The sequence below is a fragment of the Pyricularia grisea genome, chromosome VII (assembly GCF_004355905.1).
Source record: "Pyricularia grisea strain NI907 chromosome VII, whole genome shotgun sequence".
NCBI classification, from domain to species: domain Eukaryota; kingdom Fungi; phylum Ascomycota; class Sordariomycetes; order Magnaporthales; family Pyriculariaceae; genus Pyricularia; species Pyricularia grisea.
Window position 1 is genome coordinate 2,149,788 of NC_044975.1, and position 15,227 is coordinate 2,165,014.

Here is a 15,227-nt window from a genome sequence, read left to right on the forward strand (position 1 = left end):
GTAAAAGGCTTGCGGGCCCTGGGCTTTGAAGATGTGATGATGCCGTCTTGTAAGTGGAATTCATCGGAGGGTAACGGAAGCTAGCTTTCCCCAGCTTCTTATGAATAACGACTAATACTATACAGAGGTTTCCTTCTTTTGTTCTTTTTCTGCGTACCAAAAGAACAGACGACTATTATTATGTCATACAGTTAAGCTCGAGACACCGTCGGCGAACGACCTCTCGGTGCTTGGAAAAGTTCTGGCGCCCCGCTCCGGCAACTTGTCTCGGCACTCCATGTTTGGCCTATAGGTTTATATTGAGGTTACAAACCCTTATAGTACGTGAGAAGCAGTACGGCGAGGCGCCTCGCTAAGTTTCACGCCCGCACCACTTGGATTTGTCCCGAATCGCAATAAAATGTAAATAAACTTTTGGGGGACGCATAGGTGAGTTTTTTTCCACCAGTTGTAGATTTTCGTAGCACAGTAAGCAACACCTAGAGGGAAGGTTATCTGCTATACTCAACTGCACTCTTTTAGAAATCGATAATTGGATTAAAAACACGCCATTCAGCTAATCCGACCATAATATGGTAGCTGCGGGAAACCCGAACACAACGCAAACATTTGTGAAAAGCATGAAGAAATGACCGATTTATATAGTTCCGATTGTATTTTTGAACTAAGTCAAGTAACACTGAAATTGCAAAAAGCCAAAATTTATTACGAGGTTCAGCTTGGTTGTCCGAATTGCTTATACAAAACCACCCTAGCTCCCGTGGCACTTATATCAATTCTGCCCTGACTGGGTTGGCTAGGGGGAGCGGACAGGATCCCGTATATTACTGCTGCATGTGCGTATCGTGCTGCTCGAACGACGGTCGTTTATATGGATCACCCTGAGACCCATAATGTTCCATCCAAAGCTGTTGCGACTGTGTAGATGTGACATCCTCCAAATCTGGGCTGTAAAGGGTTGGCCCGGCATATGTGTTTCCCCATGGAAGACCATCCTGTCTCGAATCTGGCGGTGCCGAAGATGGTGATATCGACATGTAGCTTGTTTCGTCATTCGTGGCATATTTGGAGCCATCAATCGGTGCCTCTGCAGGGAATACCAACTGTTGCTGCTGCTGCTCTTGTGCTTGATTTCGCTGCGACTGGGCCCAGGTTTGATCATCTGGCCGTGGAAAGGAGCCCATCACATCTGGCTGATATGACATGGTGCCAAAGCTAATCTGCTCAAGGAAGGCCGGCTGAGGTATGAAGCTGGGCGCAGCTGTGTGATCCACAGGGTTTGTGTATGTAATATCGGCAGTGGGACGGGTTGCAACCGAGTTTTGATCTGTTAGGTTTTCCGGTACCCAGCCACAGGCCTCACCCATGCCATTTTGCTCTGCAAAATGGTCCGCAATAGAGCATATGTTCTGGTCGAGGGGATCTATGGATGAAATTTGCTGAAAAGGGAGTTGCATAAAGTTCTGAAGCGAAGACTCCAAAGTTGTGGGCTTGTGTAGATCCATGGGTTGAGTCCAGGCTGCTTCACTCAGACCATCCATTTGTGATGTTTCCAGGGGGTTAGTATCTCGAGACTGGCTTGGATTTGCACCTATAATCCCGTACGAAGTCCCCGGCATTGTTGCAGGAATATCCCAAGCTGTACATTCGGAGTTTGAGCTAACAGGGAGACTCATGGCCGTTTCTTCCATGGCGGTAGATGCAGTCGCAGTTGGGAAGAAGGGTTGCACATTCAACGCTTGAGACGGGCTCCATGACGATTTTTGCGGGGTTTTAGGAGACGGTACAGCCTTTGCGTTATCCGGTTCAACGTCAGAGCCTTCGTCTGTACTGAAATCAAAGGAGTGTGTCTAACATAGCAAGCAATACGGAGTCAGCTGGATGAACACAAAGCCAAGTCAGCAGAGAGATTTGCAGGTGTATCATACAGATTCATCCTCGTTCGTAAGATGTGCTTCTCTCTCCACCCACGAGTCTAGGACTAACTTTGCGCTTGTCAAGACAGGCTGCATTGGATTCCTGGGGACGACGAGAATATTCCTCAATTCATCAGGAATTTCTGGTCCATCATACTCAAGTTCGCGTTCCTCATCATCTGAATCGGCAAATATCAGTAAGGACGTTATCAAACGTGGCTGTTGTTGCGGGATAGGTGGTAGTGCCGGAGGCTGTGATGTTTGGCGTGCAGCATGGCTGCCGCGGGGAATTTTACCCATTGCCAGTGTTGAACGTTGCCGGAGTATGCTGTCGCAAGTTGTCTTTGGCCAATTGGTGGCGGCAAATCAGAGAAACACCTCCAGCAAAGACGACGGTGTGCCGTTGCTTAAGAAAGGAGTTGGATATGTAGGAGAATCCGTGGCAAGAAACGCCTGGTGCCTAAGAGTTGCTACGTGTACTGCTGCAATTGGATATCAACCTTCCATGCCGGTAGGTATATGCCAGAGTCGCGTGTCATAAGAAAGGAAGAGGAATAAAAAAATAAAAATAAAAACGCCATTGTCCCGAGACTGTGGCAAGCTTCATGAAGGGGAAACGGAATGAGTACAGATTGAGATGTCTTCTTGGCGCATTAAGAACCCCTCTGTGCGACTCTAATCCTGACGTAGGACCCCTGTTGAAAAGCAATACATATAACGACAATTATAACATGCAACTAGGGCAGGACAAAAGCTTCCGGGCTCGCTGGGCCTGGACATGGACATGGATGCCTAGGTATGAATGATGAATGATGAAGGTTGAAGCTTCTGCCTTCACCGCTGCTTGCTGTCATTGCAACACTTGCCAATTTGCAGCTGCATATGACCGGTGACTTCCAGAAGACGTGCGATTCGATAGAATTGTCTCATATTATTTTTCAGCTTGTGTCACGGCTGAAAGTTGATGGTGGGTGGGCAGCTTCGGCAGCATTTCAGCCAAGTCGCCCAAGCCCTTGCTTCGGCTTGCCCTATGGTGCCGGCTCCGTGGTAGCAGTACCATCTGTGGAGGTGTCTTGATCACTTGAATCCTTGCTGCCTAGCATCATATTGGACATCCAGTCCTCAATCTCCTTTTCGCCCCCCGGATCTGCTTCGCCTTCCCCGGTGTGAATCTTCCTCCTTGCCAGGACGCGCAGATCGTCCATGCCCGATATGTCAAAGGCCCAGCTCAGGCCGCCCGTCATCATTATGGCAAAACTAAAGACATTCAATGTTGCCAGGCCCAGGGCCTGGACGGCGAGCGGACCCCCTTCAGCCTCTGGATCGATGACCTTTGTCGTGTTCCCCTTGGCATCGACGCGTGGCTCCGGTTTGATGTATTTGCTGGGCGAAAAGAACTTGGGTGCCGCAGCCACCTGCTTGCGGAGGACGGCGCGGCGCGTGATGCCGACGGTGCAGGCGAGAAAGCCCGCACCAGCGAAGAAGAGACCCAGCTGTCTAAATGATCGAGGGCCAAACCAGGTATTGAGTGACTCGCGGCGTTCTTGCAAAAGCCTTTGTTCCTTTTCTCGAATCTGCTTGAGCTGCTGCAGTTGCTGCTGCAGCTCTGGGTCTTGTAACGCGCGTGAAGTCGAGTTCGCTTCTGTCGGCTCGGATGGAAAGCGCCACTGGAATCCCATGGTTTGTGGTGGTGGTTGATCAGGATTGATGCATTGAAACAAAAGAGACAGACGTGACGGGGTATCGAAATTGTGAGGCCGTGATCCGTGATGGCGGCAAGTTGTGATTTGGCGATGGTGGAGCTCGATGACCTCTAGCTAAACTGGGTACCTCCGCATTCTGAGCTCCGATTCAGTGAAGCTCAAAAGACAAACAAAATTTGGACCTTATGCTCCAATGGAGGCTTGGGAGGTCAGGGCCCATAAACTAAAGTGGGTTATGAATTTAGCCAGGATGAGCTTGGGACACGTTGTGATTGGATGAAAGCTGCCAGGTTCGCTCCCGAATTTAACCTGGCCCCTGCTTTCTATTTTTGTCTACCTACTACCCATCTACCTTAACCAATTGACCAAATTGCCAAACGAGGTACCTTTTGCCCATTGCTAGAAGAACCCTTGACTCTACCATTTCTGGGTTTCTTGCGCTTTTTATTGGCCTGCTCGAAAAATGTTTGAAACAGTGGCAGCGCTGGATCGGGCTGGTACCACTTCACCTTCTCCTTCTCTCCGTCATGCCTCAACCTGTCTAGTTTCTGTAAAATAACAAAGTGTTTTCTTGGAATACCACTGTCAAGCACCGTCTTGCGCACCTCCAGGAGGTATTTGTAGGTCAGACTGCCGTCAAAGATGAAAGCCTCAGAAAAGTCTTCGGCCTCCTTGTCGAATATTATCTGTTGCTCTTCGATCCACTGTGGCCAGGGATTGGTTAGTACTTCCAAACATTCTGGCCGAAAAAAAAAAAAAAAAAAAAAAAAAAAAAAAAAAAAAAAAAAAAAACAGTTGATACCCAGCTAAAGCGAGAAAGCACACAAAGTGAAAAACTTGCCTCATGTTGGTCCTCTGGCCAGGTCATCCTGCAGACTGTCAACAAGATTTGACCGCAATACTGCATATGGGCCGCTCGCGCAAGCCGTCGGTCGTTTCTCTTCAGTTCTGGCTTCCAGAGGCCCCTGTACTCCTTCCCGTCTACAGTCTCGGCCCAGATGCGAATGGCATAACTGACGTAGACTAGAATCCCTTGGAGATGCTTGGCCGAAGGGAACCTATCCGGGTTTGCAATGAGGGCTTCATAGAGATCGACAATCATCCGCAAGGACAGCGATATCAGCTTGGCCGTTCTGATGCACGTCTCAGCACAAATGCCGCTCAGATCCTTGACCCTTTTCGATTGTGACCTCGTCCTCCTAAGAGGTAACAGATGAGCCTCTAGCTCTGCCTCGATCTGTAGTCTACTCTTGTCCGTGACGCAGAAACTGGAGAGTGCGTCCAGGGCCGTGTTATTGCTGAGCTCTCGCCTCTTGATATTTTCGTGGACTCCGAAGAGGAGTTGCCATGTGAAACAATCAACGCTGGCTACTCCTGTCATCAAACTCATTTTTCTTGCAAGTGAATGAACCTGTCATGGTGTTTCACTGTAGATATGTGATATAGAGTAGGGAGGTGAAAGGGTGAGTTAAGTTGGGTTGAGAGTATCAGTTTGTATGCTGGGCAGATGATATTCAGAAATAAGCTGCAAGCGCAGGACGGTGTAGACAATTAAAAAAAATTACATAAATAAACAAATAAAGAAATAAGGCCTTAGATAACCATACGGTACTTCGTTCATAATCATGGGATAATTTGATTGTTCGGATCTAAATGGCCGCCAAAAGCAAGTTGAAGATCACAACCGCTCAGCTTAAGGCTGTAAGTCATATTTCCCCACAATGGAGTTTGGCCTAAAATGGCGTGCAGTGCGAATCTGGACATGGATCCGGCAGGCATTCAGCTTTTCTTCTGCTGACAATCGACCTTGCCAAAGTATACTTGGCGGAGTATATCACCATAAACAGCGACGAATTACAGTGAATGCTTCAGCAAACCCCCCAATTTTCCCACCGCTCAAGGCTCCATTTTCACAACAAGTTCCACACAAGTAAGTCAATCATTCGATCTACAAAAACACTTCTTTCGGCTACGCAAGCCACATTTTAACTCCGAGACAAGCAAATCACGGCGAATAAAATAAAATAAAATAAAAAAAGCCAAAGAACAAACGTCGGAGAATAATCCGAACCCCCGCCGTGGTGGAAATCCCCAAACAACGAATAGAAATCCAAAAGGACAAAAACATTATTCTTCATCCAAATCCATCATCACATACCACCTTACCATGCCAAAGGACCGGAAGACAGGGACCAAACCCGCCGCCCGGGGGCAATCTCAGACACATGCAGCAGCGACGTCACAGTCACCATCGTCGCAGCAAAGACAGCAAGAACAACAGCCGCCAGCTTGGCCCGTCTTCAAACCCCCCTTGCCCGTATCAGATCTGTCCCTCGACACCATAGTGCCGGGTAAGGTCGTGGTCCTGCACAACTTCTTCCCGCGTTCGCTGTGCAGGGACTACGTAGCCTTCCTCAAGACCCTGTCCCTTGTCACGACTCCGGCCCGCCCCAAGAAGGGAGAGGCGGTCAGGCAGAACGACAGGTTCCAGGTCAACGACCCTGACTTTGCTGCTAGACTCTGGCTGCAGACGGGCTTGAAGGAGGCGTTGACCGGTAGACCTGGCGATGATTATGATGATAATGATGATAATGATGATCGCGACCATGATGACGATGCAGCTGACGGGCGCCTCGATCTGTGGTCAGTGTTTTTTTTTTTTTTTTCTTTTTTTTTCTCAGTTTCCGCAGCCACCCTACGTGTACCTTCAAAAGTACCGAAGCCAAGTATTCCACGATGATCATGTATCCCTGCCTACTATAGGAAGCTTTGTGCTGCTATAACTCCATGCGTAAAACTGACTGTAACCTAACCCGTATACTTCTAGGGGCGGGGATGTAGTCGGGCTGTCCCCAAACATCCGTGTATATCGCTATACCAAAGGTCAACATTTTGCACCACACTGTATGTCAATCTTTCTCCCTTTCCTCCATATTTCGTCACATGCTTCCCTCCCTCATCCATGCCTGCCCAGAAGAGTGTAACAGACAACCGAGGCTTGAGGCTGGAAGGCTGAAAAACTTCCTGCCCTCCCTTGATCTTACATTCCGTTGCCCACAGACCCCCTCTCCCCGATTCCGCGCATCCCTTGCCTCCCCATGTCTGAGGGATAACTGACAAATACTGAAAAAAAAATAACCGAACGATCGGTACCCAAACATAGACGACGATTCCAACACGTTGACCCTTGACCCTCCCCCTACCATACTGCAAGATGCCGGGACCAACAGTAGCAACATCAGCAAGCCGCCATCTCTTGCCGTCAGAACTACCTGGACCCTGCTCCTATATCTGACTGGCACGGCAGGAGGTGATGATCAGTGTAGTGGCGGTGAGACCGTCTTCTACCCCAACGACCGCGTCAGCAGAAAGGAGGAGATTGCTGTGGCGCCCCAAACAGGCCTCCTTCTTCTTCACAAACACGGCAACGACTGCATGTTGGTAAGTTACCACAGAACGACCTCGCTCACGCCACAATGTCTTTCGTCTACTTCTCCCAGCTGACCTGTGAATGGTATCCAGCACGAGGGAAGAGAAGTGACCAGTGGAGAGAAATGGGTGATCAGAAGCGATCTATGTGTCACAAAATGAGGTTTGATGCAAAGTGCAAGCCTATATTCATTGGCTGTTTCGTAATCTACTTTTACATCACAGTGTCAATAAGATCCTTGTTGAATGCCCCCTTCCTTGTCAGCAGCTCATGCCGCCATATCCCCATTCTTGACCTTGCTGGTGATTAGGCCAGAAGCCTGATGCATCCCTTCTCTTGTGTTCCACCTACCTTACAACATCCCCAAATACTTTGTCTTGATTCCATGCAGCTCCACTGAGCCATTGTAAAGCTTGAATTTGATGAAAATTGGTACTGGGCGAGGTCCCTTCAGCTTGTCGGGAGACCCCGCCCAGAAAATCTAGGCGAAGAGGAGCTTACCCTCAAAGTAGTGGTACAGCAAAGCACACAATTGTACCTGTCTGAGTTTTCATGCGGATCAGTCGTCCGAGAACATGTCCAATAGACGGTCGACAGCTGTCTCGGGCTTGGTTGACGCTAACTTCTGCTCGAGTTCGATCAAGTCTATGCTGTCATTGATCATTTCTGTTCCCGTCTTCATGGCCGCCGCCATGGGCGACGTAGCCACAGATGATGCTGCTGTCTGCTTTTCACTTGTGGAGGATACAGACGCTGTATTATTCTCCTGCAAAAGTTGGGGTGCTGTGAAGGTAATGCCAGACAACAGATCATAGTTATCGTTTTTCGGCTACATGGCGAGTCGTTATTAGTCACGAAGGGAAAGATTCGACGGTAGATTGAATAGACACAGAGCTACTCGCTACTGCATTTAGCACGCACCTTGTATGTGGTTGGTTCAGCCTCCTCCAATACGACCAAGCTGTTTTGGGGTTCTTGGGCCGTCAGCTCTTCATCGCTATCTTCGGGCTTGTCCCTATCAAGTTGCAGCTCAGGATCGTGATCATAGGCCTCGCCACTCTCTTCGGCACGAAAGAGACTGCTCAAAACCACGCCACGGTGGATCACATGTCCATCACGCGTGCGGGCGTACTCGATATCATGGATGTCTTGGTAGCTGAGATCATCCAGCCGAATCGGAAGCTCAAGCTGATCCAATTCTATGCTCGCGGACCCTGCACATAGGTTGGGAGGAGTCGAGCAAGGTAGGTTAGATTTACCGGTGACCAGCTGGACCAAGATCTGGTCAAAGATCCAGGGAAAAGTTATCAAGGGCATCGACTGGGGGTTTGCCTTCACTCCCCGAGTCTTGCACTCATGCAGTGCAATCTTGATTTCTTCGTCCGTTACCTTGTACATGGCAACAACAAAGGGCCCAAGAGCTTCTATGTCTCGTGGCTTGATGCCAGTTCGCCCAGAAACAGCCTCCAATGCGGCAATACATTTCTCCCGAAAAACCATCTTGAGGGTGGCTGACTGTTGTCCCACAATTTCCTGGAGTTTGTACTGACTTCCGACCCGACGGCTTGAGAGGACGAATGCCGAAAAGACCTCAAATTCAGTGGTAATTTCGTGCTGGCCCATAATGCGCATGATCGACTGGTCATACAGAGTTTTGAGCTTTCTTGCCTCTCTGAGCATTTTAGGGCCAAGCTCCCCATGCTGACTGAGCTGGCTCAGAATCTTGCCGTCGAAAGGCATTTCGTAAGCCGGGTGGAAGTTAACGGGCTTGACTTGGTCGTAAAGCTTCCCTAGAATCTTTTCTGAGTGGTATCGACGGCCCGCCTTTTCCATGAAGTGTGGGAACTCATTTGGCATTAATCTAGGCCTGATGACCGCTGGCACTCCAGTTTTGGGGTAGTCAACCGCCAACGAGTGCAGATGGGCCAGTTCTAGACACTTCTCGTGTTTTGCGTCATATTTGTCTGCCTGCGCTAGGTGAGCATGGGCGATCCTTGGAAGTGAAAAGTTCTTCATATATGTAACAAAAAACTGGCAAAGATCATCCGCCGTAACTTCACGGTCAAGCTCTCTGGAGGGAGGCGGATTATAGCTTGCCGGCTTGAAATTGCGCTGCGAAGGCAAAGGGAGAAGCCGCTCATCCCACAAGACGAAGAAATCGTCCCCGTCCAAGTCTCCTCCAGAGCACATGCCAGGAATATCTCTATCTCCTGTTTGGGCAAAAACAACGACATCCCTGATGTGCCGCAGTTGAGGGATATCAACCGCCTGGACAACGCGGATGTCTCCAGGGTGCAAAGATGGGTTGCGGCCAACAAGGCATAGTCCGGTTATGACTTTGTAGTCACCGCCAGGGCCGTCGGGGACCTGAAGGAATATCTCAGGCAGCTTCATATTGCCATTGAGGCGGGGCCTCTGGTTGGGACTGGCGGGAAGGTGGGTAAAGTGACCATGTAAGGTCCTGGTTTCGTCTACACAGCCGAGAACGAAGGCGCCTTTCTCAACAACGAGTCTTGCCTTTTCCTTGAGAGTTTTGACGGACCAAGTCCTCCATAGGCGCAGCATGGTGCAGACAAAAGGCTCGCGCGACTCCATAAGGCCGGCTTTGACAAGCTGGGCCAGGGTGTTGGTCATTTGATTTTCATCAACGTACTGGGTCAGGAGCCCAATGGCCGCTGCCGCATCTTCCATCGCCCTGTTATACTTTGCCAGCTGCTCTGCCAGCATACTCTCAAATACTTCATCCTTGATCCCCAGAGAAGTCAAGACGGAGATTGTTTGTCGGTTAAGAGACGCCACGGAGAAGTGAGAACAGCGAATGACCTCAAGGCGGCTATGGTCGGTCTCAAACTTGAGCTGAGAAGGACGTATGTGAATCTCTTGGCCTTTCACGTCTTCCCAGACCACTAGAACACCCTTACAGCCGCCCATGCGGAACTGGAATGCCGAAGGAACATAGTCCAGCTTCAGATTCTCGGCAATGACCACTGCCCATAAGCTGGAGATTTTGCCAACACCATCTGTGAAGCAGTAGCCATTCTTCTCGATGTCTGGAATTGTCTTAATCCAGGGCATTGCCACCCTGTCAATGCTCCGTGTGGTCGAGAAACACTGACCCAAACGTGCCGCATACTTGCCAACGTTACGAATGTGACTGAACCTGCCCATCCAGGCGCGGATGCTGTCGCAAGTGACATCTCCAGTATCGCAAAAGAAGTAGGTCGAATTCTCTCGCATCTGGGAGGATCCGAATGCCAGAAACTTGTAGTGTCGGTCGCCAATGTGAATGCCATTCTTCAGGATGCGGTACACTCGATTGAAGATTTCGTCATTAGCTCCCAAGTCATTGGAGGCGTGAAGGCGACCAATTGGGAGTTCGTCCGTAAACTGGACACGGAGGAAGCGATCCTTGTGCTCACTGTAGTGCCTTAGGACCCTGTTTGTGGTTTCAACCATAGGGCTACTCAAATACATCGTCGACGGGGTAACGATAACCTTCCGTGTCATGGTGCAGTACTGTGGAAGCTCTTCTGGCGTAATATCTGGCCAGTAAGTGCTCGCGCCTTCATCCTTGAAAAGTTGCATAGGATTGTAGAGCTTGACATTTCTATCAAGTACATACTCGAGCATGATCCTGGCCTTGGTGGGCCTCATTTCGGCAAGTTTCTCAAGAAACTCGAGGGTAATGCTGGGCTCGGCCAGCATCCGATGAGAGATGCATGCTTCAAGCTGATACCTGACCTCCCAGGTCAACTGGACCTTGGTGGAAGAAAAGAGCAATTCGAGTCCATAGTTCTCACTTTCAGAGCTTTGTGGCTTCTCCAAATGGTCCCAGATGACTATGGGATGGTCATCAGGGCTTGCAAAGTCGAAATCCGGAATCTCCTGGGTGTTAATTCCGTAATCGCTTAGGAAGCGCTCCATGGCACCCCACTGCTGAGTCGGAAGCTCGATGCTGTAAGTAGTCCAACGACCAAGGTCCATAAACTGAGCATGCTCTTCGTTGAGGCCAAGCGGCATATTGTCAGCGACTTGAGGCTCATCCCGGAAGTGAACCTGTCTCTGCCAGACCGTGACAGAAGACCATGTAAGGCTCTCATCGTTATGCGTGATGCGTTTGTTGTCAATCTCACGAAAGAACTCGGGAGGGCATTCGAGTGGCATGAGCACAGAGCAGGTATCTTCGTTGATGTTGACTCGAAATAGTTTGGTAATGTTCCGGAATTGGACGTCGACTTGGTATCGAAAGTGACGGTAGGAGTTCTTTGAGGTATCTCGCCTGTCTAAGAGCGCCAATGTAAAGAATAGCTTGAGCCTTCGCTTTGCGAATTTTATTTCGAGCTTCAAATCATCAGGGTTTCGCAACGGCCTGACAGTCCCCATGACCAACATGCAGGTCTTGTCGGTCATCAAGCCGACAGAAAGGCTCGATGCCCGGATGGATTTCTCGGATGGAACCGGATTTTTGAGTGGACTTTCGATCTCATTATGAAACCTAAACCCACGGGAATCGATCTCCACGCGGGCGAAGATTATCGGTTGCGCATCGCGGCGAATTTCAAGTCTTCCATGCCACAAGTCTGTGGTTGGTGGTATAATGCGAACTCTGGCAATGGACCCAAAACTGCCCTCGAAGATGTCGATGGTGAGGACTTCAACCTGAGGATCAAAAGCTCGCCAGATTTCCCAGGTGGTGATGTTCATAGGAAGCCCAAACAGCTTGAGCTCCATTGAAGTATAGTCCTTCCACCGATTCACTGGAACACAGATGTGGGAGATTGCTGAGCGCTGAAAGGGCCTTGGGCTGCGCCCCGTTGGACTGAGACCACCGGATGATGGAGGTGTCGGTGGATTGTCCATCCTGACGTTCTATCACCGTGGACGCTGCCTGAATGTTTGAAAGGGCAGAGAGTAGGTAGGTACCTAGGCAGTAACCTGATCTGGAGTGCAGAAACTGTGGCTCAAAATCAACCCAACAGATGTCAGTCCAAGACGTTTGATAGCTATGCCAAACAGAAGTGGTGAGATAGGTGCATTGCATACCTTGTGTTCCAGGTCAAAAACGAAACTGATGCCTCCAGAAAATCGGAGTGCAACCAGTAATTTTATGCAGGCAAAACAGAGCCACAAAAGCCCCGTCCACTCGGATGATGTACCCAACATAAAGAAAAACCCACGCAGGATCAATCCCAGTGGTGTTGTGTTGTTTTTGGCTGCAGAAAGCTGAAAAGAATATGAGAAGTACCCAAAGAACAACCTGATTCTGGTGGTGTGAATCGGATCAAAACTTGATGAAAGAGAGGAACAGAGATCGAAATTTGGGGTGAGATGAGGTAGGCTCGTTTTGCAGGTGAGTTTGCCAGATTTGTACTTGTGTTGTCAGAAAAAGAACACTCTCGGTTGCAGTTTCCCGTACCGAGCAAATAAGGAAGGAAGGAAGGAAGGAAGGAAGGAAGAGAAGAGAGAGTTTGACAGAACCCAAGCCCCGGCTGTTCGTGTACTTGTTTGTTTTTCTGGCTGCTGTTTGTGAGATACCCGTAATTCTTTATGCTGAAATAAATACTGAAGTATCAGGCAACCTCTCATAAAATATTTTTTGGATCAAGATGAGAATTGGGTAGAGAAAGACAAAAATGCTCTGCGTGAAAGCTCCAAAAGATAAGTCAAAGAAGCAACATGTGCATCTGAGGTAACCGTTTTATTTGGCAGAGAACAGCTGCTTGAAATATGAAGCGTTGAGCAGACCCAGAGCAGAAAAACAACAATAACAACGATCTATCAAGACTGGGACTTGTCGCCGTCGTGTCTATCGAAAATTTTGCCGGGATTCCTGTAGATTGTTGTCAGAATTGTTTAGTTGTGCCTTCTTGATAGGTAACAGCCAGCAAAGGGCAACCGAGCAAAGGTTCCGAAACTCACATAATCCAATGGGGGTCCAATGCGGCCTTGATGGCTTTCTGTAAGTCCAAGTGAGGGTAGAGTTAGTTATGGCGTTTGTCCACCAAAGAACTCGGGAGGGCCGAAATCGGATAGTAGAGGTAAATAAGCGTACCATAATTCCAACAGTACCTGGCCCCAACTCCGCCAAAAGAGATTCCTTTTTCCCCCAGCCAATACCATGTTCACCTATAATGTCGTCAATCAGCCAAATCTTCCCTTCAACCGCTATACACACTGAAATGAACGAAGCAGAATGACTTACCCGTGCAAGTTCCCTCCATTTCTAGAGCCCTGTTTACCATGTTTTTAACGCAGCCCTCAACCTTTGCCCTCTCTACTGGATCCCCACGGTTGTACATGATGCTTTCGTGAAAGTTGCCATCACCAATGTGGCCAAGGATGCTCGCAAACAGTCCCAAGTCGTCCATCTCACGCTTGCTAACCTCAATCAAGTCAGCCAGCCGGGAGAAGGGCACGGCGACGTCGGTACTAAAGACCTCCTGGCCCTCCTTGCGCAGCGCCAGCATCGACCACAACGACTCCTTGCGCGCCGACCACAGCAGTTTCTGCTCACGCTCGTCCTTGGCGAACTCAAAGTTGCTGCCCTTGTTGGCCTTGGCGATCTGCTGCACCCGGCCTATGTTCTCCTTAACGCCCGCCTTGGTCCCCGAGAACTTGAAAAAGAGCGTTGGCGTCTCCTGCCACTTTCGAGGCGCCGTCGCCCCACTCAGGTTTACCACCTGCATCTGCACCTCATCCATAATCTCCATGGCGGCTACTGGAACTCCGGCTTGCATCACACCAGCCGCTGCCGCCGCCGCGTCACGGATCGAGGGAAAAGTAACGACAGCTACCGAAAGCTCTTCTGGGATAACTGCAAGCTTGAGAGTGGCTGTAGGCAGTCCAAATTAGCATACAACTCCCAAGATACACCTGCAGAGGGAACAAAAAAAAAAAAAAAAAAAAAAAAAAAAAAAAAAAAAAAAAAAAAAACAATACCTTCAGTTACAAGACCAAGTGTGCCCTCGGACCCAACAAACAGACCGTTGAGGTTGTACCCGGCAGACGACTTTCTCGGCCTCCTCCTCGTCTTGATGACCGACCCATCAGCCAGCACAACCGTCAAGTTAACGACCCAGTCTCTCATGGTGCCATACCTGACGGCGTTAGTACCCGAACAGTTGGTACCGACCATCCCACCAATCTTTGCACTTGGGCCCGGGTCGATGGGGAAGAACAATCCCGCGTCCATCTTGAGCAGCTGCGCGTTCAAGTCCTGCCAGCCTATGCTCGGCTGTACCGTAACGTCCATGTCTTCCTTGCTGAACCGCACGATTTTGTCCATAAAAGCAAAGTCTACACTAACGCCACCAAACGGCGCCGAAAAGTTGCCCTCGAGCGACGTGCCCCCAGAGTACGGGACCAGTGGCACCCGTCGCTTGTTGCATATGCGGGCGATGACAGCAACCTGCTCAGTGTTATGCGGGTAGGCCACGGCCACGGGGAGTGTGGTCGGGTTGACGGTGGACCACTCCGAGTACCCGTGCGCATGGAGGTCGTCTGGGTCCGTGGAGATGACGTCGTTGTCGCCCAGCTCACGCCGTATCTCCTCGATAGCCTGCATCCTGCGTCAGTACAGGCGGGCTCTCCTCTCCGTCTGATATCGCCCTCGTTGACCATCTTCAACCAGACATACCTTGTTCATATCCGCCAGGCTTGCATACTTGGGCGTGGGTAGCCTACTGTCATGTATTATGGGGGTGTCGTCACGAACAGTGCCCCCGGCGCCCAGCGAGACGGCGGCGCCATATCCGACCAGACCAGCCGCCAAAGCTACGGCAACTACAGCCGAGGTGCCTACTGATCCCGACGACCTCTGCCCAGTCGACGAAGCAGTACTGGATGAGGCATACCGCCGGGGCCGAAACAGTGTGATTCCTTTGCTATGGCTTCCTGTTGCCACCCTCCGGACTGACTGCCTCGACGCCCTAGCCAGGAAGTTGGCCGACATATTGGTAAGCGGAATACACACAGATCAAGCAAGCAAGCTTCTGCCAAGAAAGAAACAGCAAGCAAGCAGGCAAGCGGTACAGGCACACCACTAGAAACAATATTTGTTTCCGCACGCTATTTGTTTTCAGCACGCTAACAAATCTGAATCAAACAGATGTACAGTAGAAAAGTTTCAAAATCAACTCAAAGCTGACAAGAGGGGCGTGTTAAACCCGGAGCCGACAA

At 49.9% G+C, this 15,227-nt stretch overlaps 4 protein-coding genes across 4 annotated transcripts; 1 reads left to right on the plus strand and 3 right to left on the minus strand.

Moving 5' to 3' along the window:
* Positions 1-646: 646 nt before the first annotated feature.
* Positions 647-3,743, minus strand: PgNI_10648 (uncharacterized protein). Its single transcript, XM_031130621.1, has 2 exons — positions 1,929-3,743; positions 647-1,850 (listed from the first exon to the last, which is right to left on the minus strand). The coding sequence occupies exons 1-2, from the start codon at positions 2,214-2,216 to the stop codon at positions 825-827; spliced, it is 1,314 nt and encodes a 437-aa protein (XP_030980205.1). The 5' UTR covers positions 2,217-3,743; the 3' UTR covers positions 647-824.
* Positions 3,744-4,144: 401 nt separating this feature from the next.
* PgNI_10649 (uncharacterized protein) lies at positions 4,145-5,009 on the minus strand (the record flags this gene model as incomplete). The annotated part of the gene is made up of 3 exons (XM_031130622.1): positions 4,145-4,167; positions 4,200-4,323; positions 4,497-5,009. The coding sequence occupies 3 exons, from the start codon at positions 5,007-5,009 to the stop codon at positions 4,145-4,147; spliced, it is 660 nt and encodes a 219-aa protein (XP_030980206.1).
* Positions 5,010-5,632: 623 nt separating this feature from the next.
* PgNI_10650 (uncharacterized protein) lies at positions 5,633-7,287 on the plus strand. Its single transcript, XM_031130623.1, has 4 exons — positions 5,633-6,262; positions 6,447-6,523; positions 6,783-7,060; positions 7,142-7,287. The coding sequence occupies exons 1-4, from the start codon at positions 5,787-5,789 to the stop codon at positions 7,208-7,210; spliced, it is 900 nt and encodes a 299-aa protein (XP_030980102.1). The 5' UTR covers positions 5,633-5,786; the 3' UTR covers positions 7,211-7,287.
* PgNI_10651 (uncharacterized protein) lies at positions 7,269-15,000 on the minus strand (the record flags this gene model as incomplete). Its single annotated transcript, XM_031130624.1, has 7 exons — positions 7,269-7,878; positions 7,971-11,910; positions 12,969-13,006; positions 13,102-13,175; positions 13,252-13,881; positions 13,989-14,607; positions 14,686-15,000. The coding sequence occupies 7 exons, from the start codon at positions 14,998-15,000 to the stop codon at positions 7,609-7,611; spliced, it is 5,886 nt and encodes a 1,961-aa protein (XP_030979710.1). The 3' UTR covers positions 7,269-7,608.
* Between the last annotated feature and the right edge of the window lie 227 nt (positions 15,001-15,227).